General features: G+C 45.4%; 3 protein-coding genes and 1 pseudogene across 5 annotated transcripts; 2 read left to right on the forward strand and 2 right to left on the reverse strand.

Moving 5' to 3' along the window:
- Positions 1 to 147: 147 nt before the first annotated feature.
- LOC147208082 (uncharacterized) lies at positions 148 to 11,452 on the forward strand. The gene is made up of 5 exons (XM_086107868.1): positions 148 to 469; positions 5,307 to 5,473; positions 6,230 to 6,272; positions 6,396 to 8,605; positions 8,940 to 11,452. Exons 1-5 carry the CDS (start codon positions 220 to 222, stop codon positions 10,815 to 10,817), a joined length of 4,548 nt encoding a protein of 1,515 aa, XP_085963994.1. The 5' UTR covers positions 148 to 219; the 3' UTR covers positions 10,818 to 11,452.
- Positions 11,453 to 12,499: 1,047 nt separating this feature from the next.
- On the forward strand, positions 12,500 to 16,381 carry LOC147208083 (uncharacterized; annotated as a pseudogene). Its single transcript, XR_015100546.1, has 2 exons — positions 12,500 to 12,935; positions 15,189 to 16,381. The product of XR_015100546.1 is annotated as an uncharacterized LOC147208083 (transcript).
- A 1,237-nt stretch (positions 16,382 to 17,618) lies between these two features.
- LOC147208084 (uncharacterized) lies at positions 17,619 to 22,106 on the reverse strand. Its single transcript, XM_086107876.1, has 2 exons — positions 21,694 to 22,106; positions 17,619 to 20,684 (listed from the first exon to the last, which is right to left on the reverse strand). Exons 1-2 carry the CDS (start codon positions 21,812 to 21,814, stop codon positions 19,324 to 19,326), a joined length of 1,482 nt encoding a protein of 493 aa, XP_085964002.1. The 5' UTR covers positions 21,815 to 22,106; the 3' UTR covers positions 17,619 to 19,323.
- Positions 22,107 to 22,592: 486 nt separating this feature from the next.
- Positions 22,593 to 25,053, reverse strand: LOC147208085 (uncharacterized). 2 transcript variants are annotated; one of them, XM_086107881.1, is made up of 2 exons: positions 24,651 to 25,053; positions 22,593 to 24,072 (listed from the first exon to the last, which is right to left on the reverse strand). In XM_086107881.1, the coding sequence occupies exons 1-2, from the start codon at positions 24,742 to 24,744 to the stop codon at positions 22,763 to 22,765; spliced, it is 1,404 nt and encodes a 467-aa protein (XP_085964007.1). In that variant the 5' UTR covers positions 24,745 to 25,053; the 3' UTR covers positions 22,593 to 22,762. The 2 variants fall into 2 exon arrangements, 1 of the variants encoding a protein (XP_085964007.1); XR_015100544.1 differs by lacking the exon at positions 22,593 to 24,072 and adding an exon at positions 24,089 to 24,461.
- Between the last annotated feature and the right edge of the window lie 120 nt (positions 25,054 to 25,173).

The following is a 25,173-nucleotide window of genomic DNA, read 5'->3' on the forward strand; positions in this document are numbered from 1 at the left end:
CGTGTCAACAGGCAATGGCGACCATACTCCAGCACAGTAGGTGGCGGTAATGCGCGACCTACTTGCCAATAAACAAAGACAAGGAGTGAATGTGATGGAACACTCTCCGTGACTGGTAGCCATTTTCAAGTCGGTCATCTCGCACGCCGCATTTCGCCGGAGCCAACTGTTCAAAGTGGAGACCTTTTCCGAGCTCAGGCTAAAGGACAGCGCACTACCATGTCAACGGACCATTTTCAAACGAAGTACGCCTCCTTTATGGAGGTTCTGGTAAAGAGTACTATCGCGGAAACAACCAAACTTTTTGAAACGGTGGTTGACGAATTAAAGACAGAAATATCGAAGCTAAAGGCGGAGAACGAGGCCCTCAAAACTACATGCAGACAAAAGACGGAAGCGAGAACCTTTGAGATCAGTGACTCTGGTCAAAGTAGCCTTTTGATGATGCAGGATTCTGCCGTTCAATGTGGTGAGTATACATGCCTTTAGCCTTCGCAAGAACCCCCCACCCCCTACAGAATATACTTTGATATGATAGCTCTCAAAAAATATTCGTGGATGTCATTTTGTTAGACGTGAGTACCTTAACTTAAACGTGACCCTCATTGGGGGTCTTTGTACAGAGCGTCGTGACGTTATATTCGTTGTTTATCCGGTTTGGCGAACCGCGGCTGCCGAACTGTATCTCGAGCAAAACAGCCAAATATGAGGCGTAAGTTATGCAACAAAAATATGTAGTTATTCCAAGAACAGCGCAAACAATCCATTGAACATTGTGTTCCTATGTACAAATTCGGGGCTTGAGAAGCAACCAGGATTGCCCAGGAATGGAATTCCATCCTGCTTAAGTGTACCAGAAACTGCTTTCCTGAACATCACAGTGCTTGAAAACATTAAAAGGAGAACTAGATTATTCAGCAAGTGTGTGAACTAAGAATACTAAGAATGAACTACATGCACTTGGCGACAAAGATTGGCCAGAAACGATGACGGCATTTGTTTCTATTAAGGTATGATGGGGAAAAGAGACTCATTAACCACTCCCACGTTTTAACTGTGAACCTTTGTTTGTGTTTTTTAATGGACACAAATAAAGTCAACACAACCGTTTTTTTTCTCATCACCTTGATAGTATTTGTTTTATGTTGAGAGGGAAGAAATTTCATCTGTGCTGTATGTTACACATACAGTACATTTACTGGTTACTGGTACATACTGGTTTTATTGGATTTAACTGCAGCATTTGATACAGTGGATCACAGTATTCTGCTGACTCGTTTGCAGCACTTGGTGAGCATTGGCGGTCGTACTCTTGAGTGGTTTAGGTCCTATTTAGCTGACAGAACCTTTTGTGTCAGCTTTGGCTGCTCTGAGTCACGCACCGCTCCTCTGTCATGTGGTGTTCCACAGGGCTCAATTCTGAGGCCTCTGCTGTTCTCACTGTACCTGCTCCCATTGGGTTCCATCTTAAGGAAACATGGTATTTGCTTCCACTGTTATGCAGATGACTGTCAGATCTATGTCCCACTGAGCAAAAAAGACGCTTTCTCGTCAAGGCCACTTTTATCCTGGCTGGAAGAAATCTAAACCTGGATGGCACAAAATTTCTTGAATTTCAATGAAAAGAAGACAGAGGTGATACTGTTTGGTCCCACTGGCCCTTGTACATTCCATCCTGTAGACTTGGGCCCCCTGTCCCTTTAAATCAACAGTCTAAAACTTGGGTCTTAAACTGCACAGTGATTTTAAACTAGACCGGCAAATTGGTGCCGTTGTTAAATCCAGCTTCTTTCATCTTAGACAGCTGGCTAAAGTAAAACCTCTCCTTTCTCATGAGCACCTTGAGACAGAAATTTATGCCTTTGTCACATCCTGGCTTGATGACTGCAATGCTCTTTACTTTGAAATCAGCCAATCCTCCATTAAGCGTCTCCAGCTGGTCCAGAATGCTGGTACTCGAAAGAGGGAGCACATAACTCCTACTCTGGCATCCCTTCACTGGCTCCCTATACATCTTAGAGTTCTTTTCAAGATCCTATCATTTGTTTTCAAATGACCTCGCACCACCTTACCTCTCTGAGCTCATCCGCCCCTACACACCTGCCCGTCGCCTCAGGTCTGTGGACCAGACATTATTAGAAGTACCGTATTTTCATGACTATAAGGCGGCATTAAAAGTCTTAAATTTTCTCCAAAATGGACAGGACGCCTTATAATGCGGAGCGTCTAGTGTATGCGCCGAGTTCCAAAGCCTGACTGAGAGCACTTCTGGCCGACACGCTATTTATACAGAGAAAAGGCGGACGTGAGTGACGACAGGCATGCGGAAGTCCACCAATGAGTGAAGGGTGGGCGTGTAAGAGGACGCTAAAGGCACGTCCCTAGCAGGTACCAGTCGCCAATGAGTGAAGGGTGGGCGTGTAAGAGGACGCTAAAGGCACGCCCTAGCAGGTACCAGTCGCCAATGAGTGAAGGGTGATCGTGTAAGAGGACGCTAAAGGCACGCCCCTAGCAGGTACCAGTCGCGTGTGTACATTGTAATATGGCTAAATAAAGTACAACCGAACTCAGTTTTGCTTCCATTGCCTTTTTAAAAACGTGTTTTTAGCGTGTGTCCGTATGTCTTAGCTGCTACCGTATGCTTTAAGCTAACATACCTGGTATGTTTTAGCGTGCATGCATGCTACCGTATGCTTCACGCTAATGTATTTTTAGCGTGCGTGCATGGCGTATGTTTTACCATGCCTGGCTGCGCCCAATAATACAGTGCGTTTTGTGTATGTGTCAAATACAGGAATAGCACCCGTTACTGAGACTGCGCCCAACAATACGGTGCGCCGAATGGTCGTGAAAATACGGTACCAAGAACTAAACAGAGGCTCAGAGGGGATCGAGCCTTTTCCATTGCTGGTCCCTCTCTCTGGAATGGCCTCCCACTGAACATTCGGCACACCCCCTCGCTGCCCATCTTTAAAACCCGCCTCAAAACTCACTTGTATTCTTTGGCATTTGACTCAGCATGACTCGGATTTGATCTTAGTTTTACTGTTTGGTGCTTTCTACCATCTTTTTTCCTGATATATTGCTTTACTGTTTGTATATGTTAGTTGCTACATATACAGCACTTTGTATGCAGCGATGGCTGTTTGAAAGTGCTCTATAAATAAAGTTGAGTTGAGTTGAGAAAAACTCCTGCGTGGGAAGAGTTTGGTGAGGCCATGGAAGCCGACTTCCGGATGGCTTCGAGGAAATTCTGGTCCACCATCCGACGTCTCAGGAGGGGGAAACAGTGCACCACTAACGCTGTGTACAGTGGGGATGGGGCGCTGCTGACTTTGACTCGGGACATTGTGAGCAGGTGGGCAGAGTACTTCGAAGACCTCCTCAACTCCACCAACATGCCTTCCTTGGAGGAAGCAGAGTCTGGGGACTCTGAAGTGGGCTCTCCTATCTCTGTGGTTGAAGTCACCGATGTGGTTAAAAAGCTCCTCTGTGGTAAGGCCCCAGGGGTGGATGAGATCCGCCCGGAGTTCCCCAAGGCTCTGGATGTTGTGGGGCTATCCTGGTTGACACGCCTCTGCAGCGTCGCGTGGTCATTGGGGAGAGTGCCTCTGGATTGGCAGACCGGGGTAGTGGTTCTTCTTTTTAAAAGGGGGACCGGAGGGTGTGTTCCGACTATAGAGGGATCACAGCCCTCAGCCTCCCTGGTCAGGTCTATTCAGGGGTGCTGGAGAGGAGGGTCTGCCGGGAAGTTGAGCCTCAGATTGAGGGGGGGCAGTGTAGTTTTCATCCCGGCCATGGAACAGTGGACCAGCTCTACACCCTTAGCAGGGTCCTCGAGGGTATGTGGGAATTCGCCCAACCAGTCTACATGTGTTTTGCGGACTTGGAGAAGGCATTTGACCGTGTCCCTCGGGGAGTTCTGTCGGGGGTGCTTCGTGGGTATGGGGTACCGGAGCCCTGATACGGACTGTTCGGTCCCTATACCCCCGATGTCAGAGTTTGGTTCGCATTGCCGGCAGTAAGTCTGAATCATTTCCATTGAGGGTAGGACTTCGCCAAGGCTGCCCTTTGTCACCGATTCTGTTCATACCTTTTTTGGACAGAATTTCTAGGCGCAGCCGAAGCGTTGAGGAGGTCCGTTTTGGTAGCCTCAGTATTGCATCTCTACTTTTTGCAGATGATATGGCTCATTCAAGCAGGGCTCTCCAACTCTCACTGGAGCATTTCGCAGCCGAGTGTGAAGGGGTTGGGATGAGGATCAGCACCTCCAAATCTGAAACCATGGTCCTCAGTCGGAAAAGGGTGGAGTGCCCTCTCCGGGTTGGGGAGGAGATCTTTCCCCAAGTGGAGGAGTTTAAGTATCTTGGGGTCTTGTTCACAAGTGAGGGCAGGAGGGAGCGAGAGATCGACAGGCGGATCGGTGCAGTGTCTGCTGTGATGCGGACGTTGTATCGGTCTGTCGTGGTGAAGAAGGAGCTGAGCCAAAGGGCGAAGCTCTCAATTTACCGGTCGATCTACGTTCCAACCCTCATCTATGGTCACGAGCTATGGGTCGTGACCGAAAGAACGAGATCCCGGATACAAGCGGCCGAAATGAGTTTTCTCCGCGGGGTGTCCGGGCTCTCCCTTAGAGATAAGGTGAGAAGCTCGGTCATCCGGGAGGGGCTCAGAGTCGAGCCGCTTCTCCTCCACATCGAGAGGAGCCATATGAGGTGGCTCAGGCATCTGATTAGGATGCCTCCTGGACGCCTCCCTGTTGAGGTGTTCCGGGCATGTCCCACTGGCAGGAGACCCCGGGGATGACCCAGGACATGCTGGAGAGACTATGTCACCAGGGTGGCCTGGGAACGCCTCAGGATCCACCAGCAAGAGCTAGAAGAAGTGGCTGGGGAGAGGGAAGTCTGGGTTTCCCTACTAAAGCCTATGCCCCCGCGACCAAACCTGGATATGCGGTGGAAAATGGATGGATGGATGGATGAAACACAGTATAAAAGTATTTTTTTGTCCTCATTTTCATGTGTGTGTGTTGTCCAAGTAAAGCAAGCTCTTTCGAGTAACAGTACCACCTCAGTATTCTTTGCGTTTCATCATCCCACTGTGTTGCGTCAAACCACGTAAATCATATTGCATCATATGTGTAATACTGTGAATCGTATTGTTTTTTGAATTTTACTCATTGCTCGCTTCGGGAAATGGACGAAACACCCTGAATGTATTGTTTGCAATGTATCAAGATACCCTGTCCAAGTGGCATAGTCAGTGAACTTAAGAATGTTCACTTCAATTTGTGTAAATGTTTGTAGACCGTGGCCAGCTTTTTCTGTTCGTGGAACCAGTGGGGCAAATCATAAACCAAGAAGGTGAACAATGTCAAGAAGAGGAAGTGGTGTACCTTCTGCTCAATAATCATGACAGTGACGCTGCAAAAGAAGGACATTCAAGCCCGACAGTTTCACTTCCAAACCACGAGGTGCGTACGTGTCCTGTTGCAAAAAAACGAAGACCACAAGCAAGGTGGAGCATGTTCATTTCAAGAGTGAAATTTGTACACCAGACGATTCAAAGTGCTGAGGTCTCTGTTTTGTCATGTGCTGTCATCACTTGGTTGCATTCACATATTGGCATGCTTTCAAGACCGTATTTTCTGCACTAAAAGGCGCACCTAAAAGCCTTCCATTTTCTTAAAAGCTCACGGGCGCCTTAAAATCCGATGCGCCTTGTGTATGATTATTACGGTAATATGTCGACCCCAAAATGGCTCTTTGCTCGAGACATGCTTACAATGCAGGGTTCAAACGTAAGGCTATTGGGTTATGCAGTTGGACCCGGAAATAGAGCAGCGGCAAGAGAGTTCAACGTTAACGAGTCAATGTTATAACTTGCTCTTGGTTAAGTGAACTGTGTCGCTGCTTTATTGAATACATTTTACTGACATCTGATTGTTCTGTTGGCATGTCCTTGAGCGTAGCTCCATCTAGTGGATGCATTGTAGATTGTGTCTTATAATGCGGTGCGTCCAATATATGAAAACAATTACAACATAGGCCATTCATTGAAGGTGTGCCTGATAATCCAGTGTGGAAAATATGATGTTTATTTATATACGTCCTTTATAATTTTTTTAATAAACCTCGGTGTAATTGGTGTGACGTAAATATTTATAGCATGACAGTGTCTTCTGTCCTGAATTATATGCAATATTTGTTTTCTTTCTTCTGTTTTAAAGGACTCAGAACCCACTATAGTCAGCAGAAGCGTATTGTGTGCAGGTGAGAAGTCAAAACTGACGTAGAATATTGACACAAATCTTGAAATTGTACTTGAAAAGGTTTACAAACTTGACATGTCTTGTCCATGTTAAGTCTCTTTTATCATTTACTTTCTTTTCCCAGACCCACCACCAATATCCGCGTGTGGTTCTGAAACTGCTTGCCCTGAGACTGACCGGCAGTGTTCCAACGAAGAGCTCAAAAAACACCATGGCACTCAAGTGGCCACAGTTCACCCTAGTTTGGAAGAGGATCGCAATTTACGCGTTGCACGGAATCAGTCAACAGAGGCAGTAAGTTATCTTAACTTACTTGCTACGAGTGACAACATGGAAGCGGCATCCGATTCCGCTGAAGCATTAGCTGCACTGGGCACCCAAGAGTTGGAGCCATCACAGGTTCGAATGACGCGACCGTCAGGTGGGGAAATGGCAGTCCATGAACAAAACGTTCAGTCAACAACGCCGGACAGACTGCTGGGAGAACAAATGAAATGTGGCGTGATGGACGATGAAACCAGGTGGGAAACAGAGGGGCAAGAAAACAAAGCCGGGAAGAACAGAAAATGGCCCTCAGAAAGTGTGAAATGCCTGCCAAAGTCCCCAAAGGAAACACTTTTGTTCCCTTCAACCGTTGCTGACGGTGCGCTGCCCGATGACGCGAACGGTTCATCTGGTAGTCTAACGGCTTCATCACCACAAGCGCGACCGCATCCGCTCAGGATACGTAAACACTCTGTCATGCTCCAGGACGCGATGCTACTCGTTGAAGCCATGGGTCAGTCCAAGAATTGTATCTCGGCACAAGAAAACGCAATAGCCCAAAGCCAGTGTACGCCCTCTGTTGCGCGATCGCCATTACCTCACCAGGCGGCGGCACCGCAGTCACCACCAACCACCAACGAAAGCCACCATGGCGCAGAAGAAGAGTCACCAAGCGAGACGCAGTTTGACACTCGTACAACGGAACCCGGCAATTCTGAGCCCCTCGGTCGAGATCCTGCGGTGCCCCATCCAAAATACGGCGTTGAGCCTTCTGACATAACCCCGACGTCTTTTTCGACTGCTGCAGTAAGCAACTCACTTGAGCAGTGCGCTCCCCATCCTGGAAGTGTTTTGGCAGAAGCATCGGAGACGACGGCGGGCTCGGACCTCATCCCCCAAAAAATCGTTGATTTTTCCGAAACGCCATCCTCCAATTCACAAGGTATGATTGCCCCGCTGTCGCCAAACCAGATTTCAGCCGTTGTCACGACAGTTGCTGCCGCCCAAAATAAGTGTACGTTACCCGCGTCTTCCTCCGCTGGACTTCCTCAAAGGAAAAATGATGCTCCCTTGACAACAGCGGATCCCTTTATGATGTCGAAACCAACGGTCAGCTCAACGGAGCAAAGCCCGGGCCCGACACCCTGCAAAAAAATAACAATAATAATTCGGCGAACTGCAGATCTTGTGGCAAGCCAGTCGCAACTGTCTGAGACACAAGTTGCACCCACTCGCCCGAATTCAATCGGACCGGCCGTCACGCTGTCATCGTGGCGCCCAGACGTCGGTGCTCAAGTGACTTCCGATGAAAAGGAAACACTGCTGCTCACTGAACAGACACCGTTTATTTTATCCCCGTTGTCATCCCCGCAGGTGGACGGTTCGGCACAGCTGACGGGCCTTTGTGAAAGTTTAGAACGAACTCCGCCGGAGCAGGCAGCAACATTGTCAACTGTGAATGTACCGCAAAAGTGTTTTCCACTCGTTCCAGTAATTCGACTGAAGAGGCTATCATATCCGGTATTGTCCAGTGGACCCATTTTGGTTTCACAGCTGCTTTCTCGTGAAAGGAAATCTGAAGTTGTCCCACCGGACAGCACCTCATCTTTGGTCAATGACCAGGCACCAAAGACAATGCTGCATCCATCCGGAGCGGCTGCATCATCAAGCGGCGCGTGTCCCAAAACAAAAGATGCGTTTGTTGCTCAAACTTCAAGTGTCTCTTCGGTGTCAGAGAAGGCGGTGCCAAGCTCCGCTTTGAGAGAGGCAGCGGCCCCTGCTTTGTCACCCTGCGCGCCTTCCAATGCGTCTGAACCAGTCTCGGAGAAAACCGTGGACTTTGGCAAGACCGGGCTTTCCGCCGAATCTGACCAAGCGTGTAAGACAGTTACTGTGGATGAGAAAGGAATCAGCAATGCGGAAAAGGACTTGGTATCACAAAATGACTTCTCAAATCCTCTCCGATCAACCCCAATCACCAGGGACCTATCTGAACCTCATTTACAACTGAGGAAAACAGAGTTCCTTGCACGGTTGGCAGTGATGCCTATCATTCAAGACGCCAAAAAGGTAATGCACAACTTACTACTCTGCCTAGAACCGGGTTCTGTGAATCATTAAAAACATTAAAAATCATGAAGTGGGTTTTGTCAAATATCAGGCCTTGAGTTGGCCGTTCCAAGCGCTAAATACAATGTTAATGACCATTAATCACATCAAGAAACCATCGGTAGGCCATGGATTAGCAGTTTTTAGGATATTTGCATAAACCCTGAAAAAGTCGTATTTTGAATGGTTTATACAGATTTAATCTGATGAGTAACCCGTTACTGAAAATGTTGCAACCGTTTGTGTTTGTGGATGGCACTACACTGGAATAATCTGCCCCCTTCTTGTATTGTAGACATCGAGCTCGGAGTCTGCAGATGGCCATAGCTCCTGTGAAGGGTCCGGTCCCAGTCGCATGAGCAAGTCGCACAGAAAATCCTTTTTTGCCCGTCTCGAAGTTCACCTCAAAACGCGCTCGCAGGCTAAAAGAGCAAAAACAAATGCGCGGCCACTTACAGAAGAAATGGATATCCCTGAAAGGTCCGCCAAGAAACCTAGATTAGAGAACGCTGGCAAAAATGGACACGAGTCCACACACGAGCCTCGTCCTCTTCCCACAAACACAGCCAGTTCCTTGAGGTCCGGTGGGCCACGAACCGAAATGGAATTTTCCCCAGCGAGTCTTGGCAATCGGCGGCGTACAAACATCAGTTCCCCCGAAAGTAAGACTCCATTTGAGGCTGCGTCTGTTAGCCCCCGCAAACCAATTGTGAGTTTGTACAGGCTATCCCTAAAAGGCACCATAGAGCCACACGCCGAAATAGAAGAGAAACGTTGCGTTAAACAAGCTCCACCCGCTGCGGCGGTCACCAGACAGTCGAGCGCAAGTGAAGACGAGGTTGGCCCAAATGAGTTGAAAGCGGCAACTGTGTGTCTGAAGTCAAGTCCAGTTCAAAACATCACCACCCCTTCAAAGACTAAATTCCCAGCTAAGAGTCGTAAGAGGTCTCTCTCTCCAAAAGAAAATGCCAGTGTTGAAAAAATTCATGCAAATTGTTCTCCAGGCCCGTCTGCCCATGCAAAGACTTTGCCTTCTCCTCCAAGGATGAAATCAATCGGAGCCCATCCTCCACCCCGGTTAACCCCCGTCAGTCAGACTGATTCCCGTTCAATTCCAAATGACCCCAGACCTCAACCTTGCCATTCCAACTCTATCGGGAATTGCATCTTCTCTAGAGGAGAGAAAACCTCCAAACAAGAATCGGATACGTTCCTGGGCAAAACCGCTTCTCCAAAATGGACTGAAAATGGGGCTGGTTCCAGTAAGATTGAAGCAGGTACTGCCAAGAATTCCAGTTTAAATCAAAAGTCTCCTGCGGAAGAAAATAACATAAAGGAACCGAATGCAAAGAAATTAGCCAAAGCGGCAAGAAGCAAGGAGGTAGGAAAAGACCCTCAGACAAAAGGAATGAAAATGAAGCAGCCAATCAACCGTCATGCCGATGATAAAAGGAGAAACAAATGCACTTCCCACACGGTTTGCACTCCTAAAGGGCGAGCCCACGAAGCAATGCCGCCGGAGCCTCGGGCCGCCGCGCCGCCCATGCGCCCTCGATCCGGCAATGGGAAGAAGCTGCTGAAGAACCAGTGCGAGGAATGCGGCCGCATTCTGAGCAGTAGCGCAGCCCTGGAGAGCCACATCAGTCTCCACACCGGCCACCGGCCCTTCTGTTGCGCGCGCTGCGGCAAGAGCTTCCCCGACGCCAGGGGTCTGAAGCGGCACGGCCATGTCCATTGCAACGGCAGGCTCCATATTTGCCAGCAGTGTGGGAAGGGTTTTGTCTACGGTTTCGGCCTCAACAAACATCTCCAGATGGTCCACGGCAAACGGAAGCCCTTTGTCTGCCAGCTCTGCAACAAAGCGTTCTTCACAAAGCGAGACGTGGAGACCCACATCCGAACTCATACGGGGGAGAAACCGTTCCACTGCCACCTGTGCGAAAAGAAGTTTGTCAGGAGCGTCGAGCTCAACGCTCATCTGAGGTGGCATCGCGGCGAGAAAAGACACTGGTGCCCGTATTGCGGGAAAGGATTTTTCGACCAGAACAACCTCAAAAGGCACAAGTTTATCCATACCGGGGAGAAACCACATTCTTGCCCCCACTGCCCGAAACACTTTACACAGTCTGGACACTTGAAGAAGCATGTTAAAAATGTGCATAAAGTGCAATGATGAGTGAGCCTGTAGGAATGTTTTCATACTAATGTCTCTTGTGATAGTTTTTTAGTTTTTGTAACCATAACTGGTCTTGGTTCATTACTTATTGTAAGTACGGCGTATGTTAGTTTTATTGACAGAATGTGTAAAGCGATGAAATGAATCAACATTTCTGCCGAGTTTGTCGTAGCTGCTAAGGGCCTGAAACGTTCTCAGAAACGTTTGCATCAATCCGGATAGCTGTCAGTTGATGAGGCGGCTCGAATGGCAAGCTCATCAAATCAACAAATGTGTACATGCGGGTGCTGATAGGAAATTGATGGTTGAAGGTGGTTGAAAAATTGGGTGCTTCCTTTTAGATAGGCCGTTTTTCTCCAGTGGCTCAATGAAAATGGGCCGCTCCACACGTGTGGCACGCTGGCACGTCTGATGCTGATTTTGTGTCTGCGTTTACAACTTGTGTGCGAAGAGAGAACATATCTCCTAATTTCTGTGATGGAGGCTCTCGCTCTCTTTGATGATGCAGTGTGAATGGTTGAACAAAGAGCCTGTTTGGGGTCTCTGTCAAGTGATGATTTTGGAGCTGTGAGGGTTCCGTGGTACGTATTTATTATATAAATAAACATGATAAATAAATAGAAGGCACAGAGAATTCCCATTCTTTTCATGTCACCATAAGGAAAATGCTATATTGGGATCAATATAAGCATGGAAAATGACCTGTATCAGGATATACATTTGGACCATATGGCACACCTTAAGGTTGAGTGCTTTTTAACGTTTGTTTGTTTTTTGTACTACAAGTACTAAATGGCAATATTGCGTTGTTTCGCAAAATGTGTTTCTATGGTGAACAATCCAATATTCTCTCAACAGCACGATGGTCTGATTTGTTTTTCATTTTTCCATGTTGTGCCTGATTGCACGCTCGGTGTTTTTCATTTGACAAGGTGAGCTTTTCTGAAGGGTTTCTGAGAGAGATGTTCACTTTGCCTCTCTGCATAATCTCCCAGCTCTGCCTCACGTCTCTGCCGTCGTACGAGTTTCTGGGTAGAAAAATATTGAGACTGCTCTCAAGCCCAAGGCTCGCAGCGTTTTTCTATCGTTTGTCACGAGTAAACGGTTTCTCCGGTGAGCTCTGTCACTTGTCAAGCCAGCCATTTTGTCTCGTCGTAAAACTGCATGCAAAGCAATGAGTTGCTATCACAACACTACATGGAGGAACAGCTAATACTGTACTTCAAGAAGAAAAAAAACTTAAGAACCGTACGCTTCGAACTCGTGAGAAACAATTTCATGGGAAAAGTCAATGGCCTTCGTAACGCGCACACGTACAGATTCGCTCTAATTAGGCCTGCTTTATACGTCTCCCTCCGCCAACACACCTTACCAAATGATCGGGATCGTTTGCTGATCATTTGAATCGGTGGCGTTACATTTAAAACAGACGATACGGCTCTCAAGGAGTCGGGCGTTCCCTCCAACCGCAGTCGGAGTGAAAACATCCACATTTTGCATTAGGCCCATTAGCGTCGATTATTTTCAACATCATTAAGGGTTTGGGGGCCCCACATAGGTTCGACGTGTTTTAACGTTGGATGACGTTCAAATAGGTACAAATACAAAGCAATTTACATTGTGTTAGTTGAGTTCCTACCGGCTTCGCGTCGTCAATACGCGCAAAGAATTCTGGGACATCTGTCCAAGTGCGGTTGCTGTACTACTATCGTTAAACCATGAGCGTTTGTTTTGTTTGTTTTTAAATGTAAAACTACACGAGCTTGATTTACCAACTCTGAATAAGTAGTGAATGCACTGAAGTCTCAACACAGGACGTTCATCGCGACGAGACTTAAATTGTTGAATCTTAGAGCCCGGTGAATCTCTTCTCTCGGAGTCTCTCGAGCTAGTTTAGCTTGCTAGCAGCTAACAAAGAGACGTGTTTGTTAGCATCGCCTTGCTAATCGGAGCTCAAGTGGGAGTGTAAGGCGTTGTGATATCGTGTGGAAATGTGTACAAGAAAGACTGCGGACTACAAAGAGGAAGTTTTTGCAACGGCCGAGGAAAACGAGCCACGACGCTTCCAAGTGCACTCTGTTTTCCAGCAGCCTCGAGATGTGCTCCACAGAGCAGGTTAGTTCAATTCATCTTCTTTCTACTAAATGGCATATTCACAAATGTCGTTCAACAATATATTGGAACTGTTAAGACGATCCAGAAATGTGAAAACTTTATAAAACTTTGTATCTGTGCGGAGGCGGGGTTAATCGCATATCTGCAAGTCATACTGAGTCCCAGTTACTCTCCCAAGAACAAGTCGAGTTGAGTCCTGAGCGGGGCTGGACTAGAGCCCCATTATTTTTATTTTAATATTAATGTCTGAACGTCATCATTGTTACATCGGGCCTGCCAAGATGTTTATTTTTCGGTTTCATCAAAATGGCTCAGTTGTGCTCACTTCACACGTCATAGATCTACGAAAATCGGGAGGCATATGGAAATACCCAGGACCTACAAAAAGTCTTTGACGTCATACTGTCATGCTTTGTCCTATGCGCCAGAGTTACGAGAGCCCTTCATAGCTGCTCGTAGTTCGTTTCATTTTTTTTAAAATTATAGTATTAATAAGCTTTCAGTTTTTATTGGTGTGATTTTTTTAACGGTTAATTTTGTTTTTGTTTTTCTTTAAATAATGTGTATTTTGTGCAAGATAAAAAACATAATGTAAGTACAGTATTGTAAACCATCCATCCATCCATCCATCTTCTACCGCTCATCCGGGGCCGGGTCGCGGGGGCAGCAGCTTTAGCAGGGAAGCCCAGACTTCCCTCTCCCTAGCTACTTCTTCCAGCTCTCCCCGGGGGATCCCGAGGCATTCCCAGGCCAGCTGGGTGACATAGTCTCTCCAGCGTGTCCTGGGTCTTCCTCGGGGTCTCCTCCCGGTGGGACATGCCCAGAACACCTCACCAGGGAGGTGTTCAGGAGGCATCCGAATCAGATGCCCGAGCCACCTCATCTGGCTCCTCTCGATGTGGAGGAGAAGCGGCTCGACTCTGAGCCCCTCCCGGATGGCCGAGCTTCTCACCTTATCTCTAAGGGAGAGCCCGGACACCCTGCGGAGAAAACTCATTTCGGCCGCTTGCATCCGGGATCTCGTTCTTTCGGTCACGACCCATTGCTCGTGACCATAGATGAGGGTTGGAACGTAGATCGACCGGTAAATTGAGAGCTTCGCCTTTTGGCTCAGCTCCTTCTTCACCACGGCAGACCGATACAACGTCCGCAAGTGTGGTAAACATTCAACAAAAATATGATTTTAAAAACATTTTTAAAACATCCATCCACAAATATAACTGTATAACAGTCCACAGAATTTGAATTACAATAACTGTAGTGCATAATGTTGCTTTTAATGTTAAGATTCATCGCAACCCGAATCAAATAAAGCTCGAATGCCTTGTTTGCCAAGTTGCCAAATTCTATAGTCTATAGTGGATTTGTGGCTTGAATTCCTGTTGAGCAGCATTAAACCTATTTTTGTTTTTCATGTACTAATATACAAGTATGTATTTTTTCATATATGAGCCCAAAAAGGAAAACAGTACTTAACTAGCATTGCATTTCCGGCTGAATTAAATGACAAAAGACTGGGAGCCCATTGAGTTAAAAGTCAAATAGGCAAACACATGACCAAGGAGCAATGTCATCTCGCACTTATTGTCTTTTTTTAAAACTCACTGTTAGACGAAGTCAATTCTGTGCAACACCCATTAAAAGGGTCACAACTGGTTGAACGTTCTTCTGGCTAATACTGAAATTCGTACATTTAAACTCACATTTCATTTCGACCACAAGGACTCATGTTAAGTTAAAGACAAAATCAAAGGACATTTTTGTGATATTTACACTCAGGTTTACAGTAGTAGGTTTTCTAGACATAAAATGTAGTTCCAGGTCATTTCAGATTTTTTTTTTAAAGTGCTTTTTCTAATCAGTAAAAACTTTTTTTTGTATCAGATAAATGGCATTTCAATGGGGAACATTGACAAATTGATTTCATGTGAGGGGGATTTGAGTTACAAACTCGGTCAGAGACCAAATTAAGCCTGTCAGTCAAGGTACCACCGAATGAACAAATGAACATAACGGGGTAGGACTAGATACGTTTTTTACTTCTTCCTACTCCCTTGAACATAACTGTGTTGAATGAAGACTGATTTCTTTCTTTTTGACTATTTTATTTACCTTATTTTCTGTCAAATTATTACTGTATATGTTTTATGTTCAATAAAAAAACCAAACCAAATCAACAACAATACACAATATCAAAGTCAAAGGATGAGATTTGACTTCACCAAGCCACGTGTTTTGTCTTCTTGCATCCAGCCACCGTTTTTGAAGATCTTTGCCCGGATCAACATGAACCAGAGGACCTCCACGTTAAAGAGGAAGAGGAGGAAGAGCCACTCTGTGTTAAAGAGGAAGAGGAGGAGGAAGAGGAGGAGGAGGAAGAAGATCAGCTCCACTACAATATAGAAGATGAGGAAGACGAACCAGAGAGCCCCCGCATCAAAGAAGAAGACATCACCGATTTGCCATTGACTGTTGTCTATTTGGAAAGTGATGATGATGATGAAGGTCAAAGTGAGAAGAACGGAGGGGCAGAGCTTCGAAGGAGCAGCCAAAGGCACCGCATGACAACAGGAGGTCATGGCGACCACTGTAGAGGCTCACAAGCTGACAGCCTTTTTGCTCCACTATCAGACAGTGACGACATGTCGTCACACGCTCCTGATGGTGACGACGATGACGACGACAATGATGATGACTATGAAGCTGGAGATGATAATAATGAGGAGGATGAGGATGAGGAGGATGAATACATAAAAGACGATGTGACATGTCACACTGAGAAAAAACACTGGAAATGTTCAGAGTGTGGAAAAACATTAAGCACCAAGCGTGTTTTGAAAGAACATATGAGAATACACACTGGAGAGAAACCTTTTGCCTGCTCCGTTTGTGCTCAACGATTCTCTTTTAGGGAAAACCTAAAAATACACACAAGAACACACACCGAGGAGAAACCTTTTGAGTGTTCTTTTTGTGGTAAAAGATTTACTCAAAAGACAAATTTAAAAAAACACACACGAACTCACACAGAGGAGAAACCATTTGTCTGCTCAGTTTGTGGTAAACAATTTACTCAGAAGTCAAATTTAACTACGCACACAAGAACACACACTGGAGAAAAACCGTTTGCCTGCTTGCTTTGTGGTCAAAGATTCTCTGTAAGGGGAAACTTAAGACGTCACACAAGAACACATACTGGAGAGAAACCTTTTGTCTGCTCAGTTTGTGATCAAAGTTTCTCTACAAAGCCAAACTTAACGAGACATGCAAGAACACACACAGAAGAGAAACCTTTTGCCTGCTCATTTTGCGATGAAAGATTCACTTTACAGACCAGTTTAATTACACACACGAGAACGCACACGGGGCAAAAAACATTTGCCTGCTTGGTTTGCGGTAAAAGATTCTCTGTCAGGGGAAACTTAACAAGACACGCCAGAACACATACTGGCGAGAAACCTTTTGCTTGCTCGGTTTGTGGTCAAAGAATGTCGACAAAGGCAAATTTAACAACGCACACACGAAAGCACACTGGGGAAAAACCCTTCAGCTGCAGCATCTGTGAAAAACGTTTCTTAAGTAAGGCTTACGTTACAAGGCACAAGTGTACTGGTGACAACAGTAGTGATCAATGAAGCTATACATAGGCTGAAAAAACTGAGTATTCACGGTGAGCTGGAAAGTGTTTGTGATCCTGGATCAAGTATGACAGCGTATTTTGGTGATGTTAAGATGCCAAATCAATAAATTAATCAATGACAAAAGACCCATGGTGTATTGTATCCCCGTCTGCAGTGTTTGAGTTTTTACAAAAGTTAACATACTGCCAAGATGGGCTTGAATGTCAATTTAATGTTTTGTTTTGTTGTTTTTTTTTGGCAGTTTCTGCGAACCGTTCATTTCCCAAGGGAGGATAGTTGTGCCCTGTACTTTGCATGGACTTTTATAAACAATATTTGGCGATACATGTTATCATTTACTTTGGAGTTGTGTGTGTGTTTGTGTGTGTGTGCACGCGTGCGTGTGTGTGTGTGTGCGCGCGTGCGTGTGTGCGCGCGCGTGCGTGTGAGTGTGCGCGCGCGACTGTGGAATGAAATATGAATGATGTAAAAATGTATTTTATTGCAATAAAAAAAAACAGTACACACTTTTACTTATTTTCTCCTAATAATCAACAACTGTCCTTGCCCATCTTTGTCATGATTGATGTTTATTTAGCACTCGAAGGTGAACTTTACTTGAATACTGACACACAAGACAAAAGACAAACATTTAATCTACGAAAACCAAAATGATCAACCGAACCATACTGTTTTGTGTAACGAAAGTCCTCCAAGTAAATTCTCGTGTGATGGAACACGCCACAGACGGGTACTGTACTTTCTGTTTCTTGGCTGGATTGTCTACAAAAGGTCAGAAGAGGAACAATATGCAGAAAGAAAATTGAGCTCGGTAATGCCTCCGCTTTTTAGACTGCAATGTTATGTTCTTTTTATTTTTATTTTCCTTTTCATTTTTATATGAGGGGGCGGCCCGGTAGTCCAGTGGTTAGCACGTCGACTTCACAGTGCAGAGGTACCGGATTCAATTGCAGCTCCGGCCTCCCTGTGTGGAGTTTGCAATTTCTCCCTGTGCCTGGATGGGTTTTCTCTGGGTACTCTGCTTTCCTCCCACGCTCCAAAAACATGCATGGCAGGCTGATTGAACACACTAAATTGTCCAGGTGTGTTGCAACAGGGAGACTTGGAAAACATGCAGGACAGCAGCCCTCCAGGACCTGAGTTTGACACCGTTGCCCGAAATTATCGACGCGATAGACTGAAGTTGTGCAAATTGTTCCTTGTCTCTCTGACAGAGACTTTCTATACCGCAACCGTAAGCACGCACAAGCGGACTCTGACTCAACAAGTGTCACAACAAATGCAAATGACAGCCATGCATCTATTTTCTGATCCGATTCTCCTCACAAGGGTCGCGGGGCGTGCCGGAGCCCATCCCAGCCATCTTTGGGCAGTAAGAGGGCGGGGCAACCCCTGAACTGGTTGCCAGCCAATCGCCGGGCACACAGAGAAGAACAACCATTCGCGCTCACAATCCCAACAAGGGACAATGTGAAGTGTTCCATTCATCTGCCATGCATGTTTTTGGAATGTGGGAGGAAAGCAGAGTACCCAGAGAAAACCCACCCAGGCACGGGGAGAAATTGCAAACTCCACACAGGAATCGAACCCCACACCTTTGCACTGTGAGGCTAACACGTTAACCAAGCGGCCACCGTGCCGTCCCTGTCGGACACCAACAAACTGAAATTGTGACTCTCAAATAACCAAAGAAAGTGACTCCATTTGGCTTTTTGGTGGAATGCTTATTTATAGCGTGCGATGGGTTCCAACACCTACCTACACTCCAAAACCATTTTTTTAATGGCTGGAAACACACCAAGCAACACACATTTGAACTTATGAAAGACGATGTGATAAAGTATTCCTCAACTCACTCGCTCGCTGACAGTTCTCCAAAGAAAACGCAAGGCGTCCTTGTTTCAAGCTGTTTATTTGTCACTCCCGGTTGACGTTTACTGCAGAATTCACATAGAAAACAGAACAGAATTAAATATTGCATGTGTAAACACCAAAATCCTCAGCTAATCCATTTATCTTCATCTAACTAAAGTCCACTGTGCGTAGAGTCATGCTAACAGAAAATGCACAGATGTGAGCACAGTAGTCAGAGCAGTTATAAACCTTCAAAGAATTGCCACTTTATAGAACAAAAAGAGCATACGGCAAAACCTAAAAACACGTATCCCGGGAGCTTGTCGGGGGGTAGGGACATTCTTGGCCTCATTTTCTCACTGTTCATTAGACTGCAGACAACATCCAGTAGAGCTCAGTGCTGCAGACAATCGTCACAAAGCATTGCCCCACAAGCGTTGTGGCTTGTCAAAATACATTTCTTGCAAATGCACTCACTTCAGAGTCCTTATTTTTGTTTTGTTTATTTTAAACAAAAGGCTACCATCAAACTTGCCTTTGCAGTGTACAAAGATAACACTGCACCAAATGGGGCTGCTTTGCTCAGTCAGGAACATGGTGTCATGAATCGATACTGGGTTAAAAAAATAAAATAAAATCTCAAGACCACCAAAGTATTCTGAAGCAGTCATTGTCACGTGTAATCTTAACCTACTGCGGAGCTTCCCCGAGCATCATGTGACCACCCTCTTAAGCGCCTCCCACTCTCTCTCCTAGGCCTGGCAATACCCATGGCAAGAAGGTAGTCAGAAATGGAACATGAGCTGCTTCAAGATCCGTACTTTGCATAGATCACGCATACGCGTTTCCATCTCAGCTCAAAGTGAAAGTTTCTTGAGATTTTTTGCAAAGCTTCATTTCCCACTGCTATCTTGACCGGCACACTTGTGTCTCTTAACGCGATCCTTACGAGTGAATCTCTTTTCACACAGGCTACAACTGAATGGTTTTTCACCAGTGTGTATTCTCATGTGTTTCTCCAATATGCACCTTTGCGTGAACTTTTTACCACAAACGGAGCATGAAAACAGTTTCTCCCCAGTGTGCGTTCTCGTGTGTCGAACCAATCCTGTGCGATCAATGAAGGTTAAGCCACAGACCGCGCAAGCAAAAGGTTTCTCGCCGGTGTGTGTTCGTGTGTGCCTTGTCAAACATGTCTTCACGTGGAATCGTTTACCACAAACTGAACAGGCAAAAGGTTTCTCCCCATCGTGCGTCCGAGTATGCCTTATTAAACACGTTCTCACAGTGAAACTTTTACCACAAACTGAGCAGACAAATGGCTTCTCCCCAGTGTGTGTCCGTGTGTGTGTTCTTAAACTCCCCTTTAAGGAGAAACTTTTACCGCAAACTGTACAGGCAAAGGGTTTTTCGCCAGTGTGTGTGCGTGTGTGTTTTTTTAAATCTGCCTTGATACAGAATCTTTTATCACAAACTGAACAGGAAAAGGGTTTCTCCCCAGTGTGTGTTCGTGTGTGTTTGATCAAATACGAACGTCTTCCAAAACTTAAGTTGCAGACCGAGCAGACAAAAGGTTTCTCTCCGGTGTGAATTGTCATGTGATACGTTAAGGTACTCTTATGAGTCACTTTCAGGCCACAAAGTGAGCAGGAAAAAGGCTTCTCTTTCGTGTGCATCCGCATGTGGATGTTCAAATGTCCCTTATGAGTAAATCTTTTGCCACAAACTGAGCAGGCAAAAGACTTGTCTCGATTGTGCGTTCTGGTGTGTTGTCTCAACGCGGACTTGTTGAAAAAGGTTTTGTCGCATTGAGAGCATTTCACGTGTTGGTTATCAGTGTGACCTGTCACATGACCTCCTGCGTGTTCATCAGTGCCATGGTCAGTGTCAGGAGAGTGTGACAGCGGAGCCAAGAGGCCGTCTTGTTGGAATCCTCCATAGTCTTCTCGATCACCTTCTCCATCGTCGTCGTCATCATCATCTTCACACTTCACAATAACTGTGGATGGAAACTCCGTAATATCTAACTCCAGCTCTTCCTCTTTAATAAGAGGGAGCTCTGGCTCCTCTTCCTCTTTCACGTGTTTGGTCCCCTCTTTTGAGTGACGACACTGTTGCTCCTCTTCCTTTTTAATTTGGCGTGGCTCTGGCGCCTCTTCATTTTTGATGTGGGAGGGTCCATCCTCCTCCTCCTCCTCTTTAACGGAGGAGAACTCTGGCTCCTGCATCTCTGGATGAAGATCTTCACTGGTGTCTGGAAAAACAAGAAGCCAAACACATGTTCTTACAATGCAACGGGATGTGTTTGAGCGTTGGCAGGGCAGCACGCTGGGGACAGGATGAGGGTAGTTGGCTGCCATAAACAATTATTGTGATGGTACACTAATCACCGATTATGTTTGCAATTAGTCGATTAATCAGACCATATGAAAATCGCAGTTTATCACACTGGCAAGCAGCTGCCCATACAGTATTATAAACCATGATTGAGTGCATTTTAAAATAGAACCCAAAACTATGCACTGCACGATGTAAAGTTGCACTACGAATCCTATGTCACTATAAATACAAAAATACTTGTCAACAGATTGCACTCATCCCAGGCATCAGGCATTTTTTAAAAGGTTGAAGCTTGTGCAAACAGCTGTGTGAGATTAGGAAAAGACACTGTGCAAAATAAAATTAATGTAAGCATTTTTTGTTTTGTTTTTATTAACCATTTATTTACCCAAGTAAGGCATTTGAAAACAGATTCTCATTTGCAAGAGTAATATGTTCTTTTACCACTGTAACAGAGTATTACAAGACATTAGTGTAACCACATTTGCCTCGTTTGTGGTACTGTACAGTATTTTATTTGTATTTGTTCTTGGTTTTTGCTTTGCTTACTCTGCTGTCTAGGCCAAGTTGGCATTGCAAATAAAAATTTGTTGTCAATCGCCTCGCCTGGAATAAAACTGAATAATGAATCAAACTGAATCAAATAATATCAACCTGGATTCTCTGGGGTGCACATCGTCATGAAGGGACACCATCAGATTTGAACATTTACGTAAACCTGTAAAAGTATCACATCCACCTCACAGCTCTGAACGTAAATGCATGTCAGGAGTTATTATTTGTAAAAAGAGAACTCCCACAGCTGAAAACGCTGTTTGCCTTCAGCACATCCCGGATTTTCGAGAATTGAGCAATAGGCACAATTATGTTGTTACGAAATGAAACGAGTTCGTGAACAAGGTCGTCAACAAAACGGACCCGACCTGCTCCGCGTAACACATCGTGAGGCTTCTTCAAAACGGCGTCCAGTCGTTGACGCTCGTTCTCCTCTTTTGTTCTACAGCGTTCCTCTTCGTACTCTTCTTTCACACTTTCTGCACACATTTTCCAACGATAATCACAACGCTTTACAGTCGCACTGAGCTCTGCTTCGCGATCAGTCGACGATATGCGCGACTCTTTGTTAGCGGTTAGCAAGTACAGCTAAGCTAGTGAGAAAAGCGTTAACGCTAAACGTGAAACGTTTTATCGAAGACGAAGATTTAATTCATGTTATTTTACTCCAGGTAGGTAGCGATGGGCATACTATGTCGAGGCTGCCGTAAGTTCGGTGCAAATTCAGTTGCGTTATTTAGTGTCGTGCGTTTGGTCACCCGAGACGTATACGGAAGTTGAACGACAGAAAAAGAAGTTGTACGGCAAATCAACTTGGACAAACGCACTAAAAGCGGTAGGGAAACGATGGTTGGGTGGAAGAAAAGGTATTTCAACAGACTAGCAGGAGCAAAACAATGAATTGATGTCGACGGGAATTAGGAATAAACTATATCTTCTACTATGAAATAGACACGACAAGTGAACGACTGTCTATTTTCGCGAGGGCCCAACCCACGCACTGAACTACCCGCAGAATGCAGTGACACGTTTTCATCTCGGTCTTGAGTTCCTGCCTCAGTTTATCGTCGTCATGACTGACCGATTGTCATTGAATAATTTTTGAAAGAAAAAGGTTTACTGTAGCTGAGCAGTCTTCAGTTGAAATAATAGTGTTCGCCACTTAATGGCAGACATTGCTCACCAGCGCATCAGTTGTGCATCAGAGATGAATGGAGCGTTTCCTGGCTTCTTTTCCTCAATGAAAAACTCCTTTTTGTCATAGATTTGACTTGACATTATCACCACAATCAGTTTTATTTCGTTCTGAATCACATACGCAGCCAGTTTTCCAGCTTATCACAGAGAGAACGCCTTCAGACGACTGTCCTTCACAGCACACACGTATCTCTTGACAAGATCCCAAAATCTTTCATTGCAAACCGAACATGTGAAACGTTACTCCCTCGCATGTGTTTTTGTGTGCCTTAATAAATACCTCTTCAGAGTGAATCTCTCATTACAAACTGAGCAAGCAAAAGGTTTATCCACAGAATGTGTTCTTGTGTGTCTTAATAGATCAGTCCTCAGAGTGAATCCTTTCGTGCAAACTGAACATGTAAAAGGTTTCTCCCCAGTGTGGGTTCTGGTGTGCCTCGTTAAATCTGTCTTCATCGTAAATCTCGCACCACAAACAGAGCAGGCAAAAGGTTTTTCTCCAGTGTGCGTTCTTGTGTGCCTTACCAAATCGGTCTTCATGGTGAATCTTTGACCACAAATTGAGCACAAAAAGGGTTTCTCTCCAGTGTGTGTTCTTGTGTGCGTTGTCAAACTGCATCTTTGAGTGAATTTTTTACCCCAAACCGTGCATAAAAACGGTTTCTCGCCAGTGTGGGTTATTGTGTGCCTCAGTAAATCTGTCTTCAGAACAAATCTTTTACTGCAAACTGAGCAGGCAAACTGTTTTTCTCTAGTGTGTGTCTTTGTGTGTGTTCTTAAATGTCCTTTCAGGGAAAAGCTTTTACTACAAACTGAGCATGAAAACGGTTTCTCGCCAGTGTGCGTTCTTGTGTGCCTCATCAAATCTGTCATCCGAGTGAATCTTTTACCACAAACTGAGCAAGCGAAGGGTTTGTCTCCAGTGTGGGTTTTTGTGTGTGCTCTTAAATTTCTCTTTTCAGTGAATCTTTGACCACAAACGGAGCAAGCAAAAGGTTTATCTCCAGTGTGAGTAATGATGTGTTTGGTTAAATTTCCTTTCTCCGGAAATCTTTGACCACAAACTGAGCAGGCAAAAGGCTTTTCCCCAGTGTGTGTTCTTGTGTGCCTGATTAAACTTTTCTTGACAGAGAAGCTTTTGCTACAAACTGAGCAGACAAAAGGTTTTCCCCCAGTGTGTGTTCTTGTATGCCTGATTAAATCTGTCTTCAGGGTAAACCGTTTCTCACAAACGGAGCAAGCAAAAAGTTTCTCTCCGGTGTGTGTTCTCCTGTGTACTTTCAAACCCCATTTTGAACAAAAGGTTTTCTCACACTGCAAGCAATTCCAGTGTGCCTTGTCAGTGTGCCATGTCATATGCCTTTTAGACTGTTTGTCCTCCCTGTCAAGAGACTGTGACATGATGTCCTCCTCTTCTTCTTCTTCATTGTGAGGGTGTGCTGGTTCCTCCTCTTCATCTTTAATGTGCAGACAAGCTTTCTCTTTTTTCTCTGTATCGTAAGGTGACTCTCGCCTCTGTTGCTCAGGACAATGACATTTTTCACATATGGCTGCAGGACACAAGAGTAGAAATGCCCATGGTCTGGTTAAGTCAAATCGCATGCTGTCATTTTAATATTGTGTTTTGAAGTGCAGAGAGATCTAAAACAGAGAGAGAGAGAGAGAGCAGAGGTCCAGGGTTTGATTCCAAGCCGCGACCTCCATGCGTGGAGTTTGCATGTTCTCTGCGTGCGTTTTCTCTTGGTGCTCTGGTTTCCTCCCACATTCCAAAAGCATGCATGGCAGGTTTATTTGACACTCTAAATTGTCCTAAGGTGTGATTGTGAGTGTGACTGGTTGTTTGTCTCTGTGTGCCCTGAGATTGGCTGGCAAACGGTCCAGGGTGTCCCCCGCCTACTGCCCGGAGACATCTGGGATAGGCTCCAGCACGCCCCCTGACCTTGTGTGGATAAAGCGGATCAGAAAACGATGGATGGATGGGTGGATATAGAGATAGTTATGTATAGCTAGATATGTTTCCCACCGAAACGTGACATTTGAAGGAAAATACTTAAGACACACCATGGTTTGCACACATATACATCTGGAAATTAGTTGCTTAACCAGGTAAGAAGTACTGCTTACAAACCTGCTCTGTTTATCACATCTTGAGGCTGCTTGAAAAGAGCGTCCGGGCGTTCACTTTCTCGCTCGTTTTCCTCTCTTGTTCCACAAAGTTCCATCTCGTACTTTTCTTATTTCACGTCTTTTACAAACATTTTTTACAGGATAACCACAAAACTTGACACACATTTGATGTCTACTTGGCATGTGGCGTTGACAAAGGCGAACCCTTGTTAGCAGCTAGCGAGCTAGGCTAAGATAGCTCGAGAAGATTTAACGTGCACGAGTTTATTCAGACACGAAGATTACAAATTATGCGGTGGTGGACTAACTGTGTCGAGGCTTCAATACGTGCATTCCTAATTCCGGACGAACAATTTAGGAAGGCTATTCTGGTCATGTAAACCGCACACAGAAATAAATCAGTTTCAGAGGTTTTACGGCAAAGGCACTGGGACAAACGACAGACAAACGACAATAATAATTTTGGGGACAAGAAAGGTGTTCAAAGACCATATTACCACCGAAAGAAAGATCAGGCCGTTTTT

This window comes from Hippocampus guttulatus, chromosome 3, assembly GCF_054856545.1.
Source record: "Hippocampus guttulatus isolate MCC_2025c chromosome 3, RoL_Hgut_1.0, whole genome shotgun sequence".
NCBI lineage: Eukaryota > Metazoa > Chordata > Actinopteri > Syngnathiformes > Syngnathidae > Hippocampus > Hippocampus guttulatus.

Excerpts from the sequence above, each read along its gene's own strand:
- LOC147208084 (XM_086107876.1), bottom strand. The coding sequence starts at position 21,814 with ATGTGTGCAGAAAGTGTGAAAGAAGAGTACGAAGAGGAACGCTGTAGA. Across the intron at positions 20,685-21,693 it reads CGATGTGTTACGCGGAGCAG|ACACCAGTGAAGATCTTCAT; the intron begins GTCGGGTCCGTT and ends TTGTTTTTCCAG.
- LOC147208082 (XM_086107868.1), top strand. The coding sequence starts at position 220 with ATGTCAACGGACCATTTTCAAACGAAGTACGCCTCCTTTATGGAGGTT. Across the intron at positions 6,273-6,395 it reads CAGAAGCGTATTGTGTGCAG|ACCCACCACCAATATCCGCG; the intron begins GTGAGAAGTCAA and ends TTCTTTTCCCAG. Across the intron at positions 8,606-8,939 it reads TCATTCAAGACGCCAAAAAG|ACATCGAGCTCGGAGTCTGC; the intron begins GTAATGCACAAC and ends CTTGTATTGTAG.
- LOC147208085 (XM_086107881.1), bottom strand. The coding sequence starts at position 24,744 with ATGGAACTTTGTGGAACAAGAGAGGAAAACGAGCGAGAAAGTGAACGC. Across the intron at positions 24,073-24,650 it reads AGATGTGATAAACAGAGCAG|CCATATGTGAAAAATGTCAT; the intron begins GTTTGTAAGCAG and ends TGTGTCCTGCAG.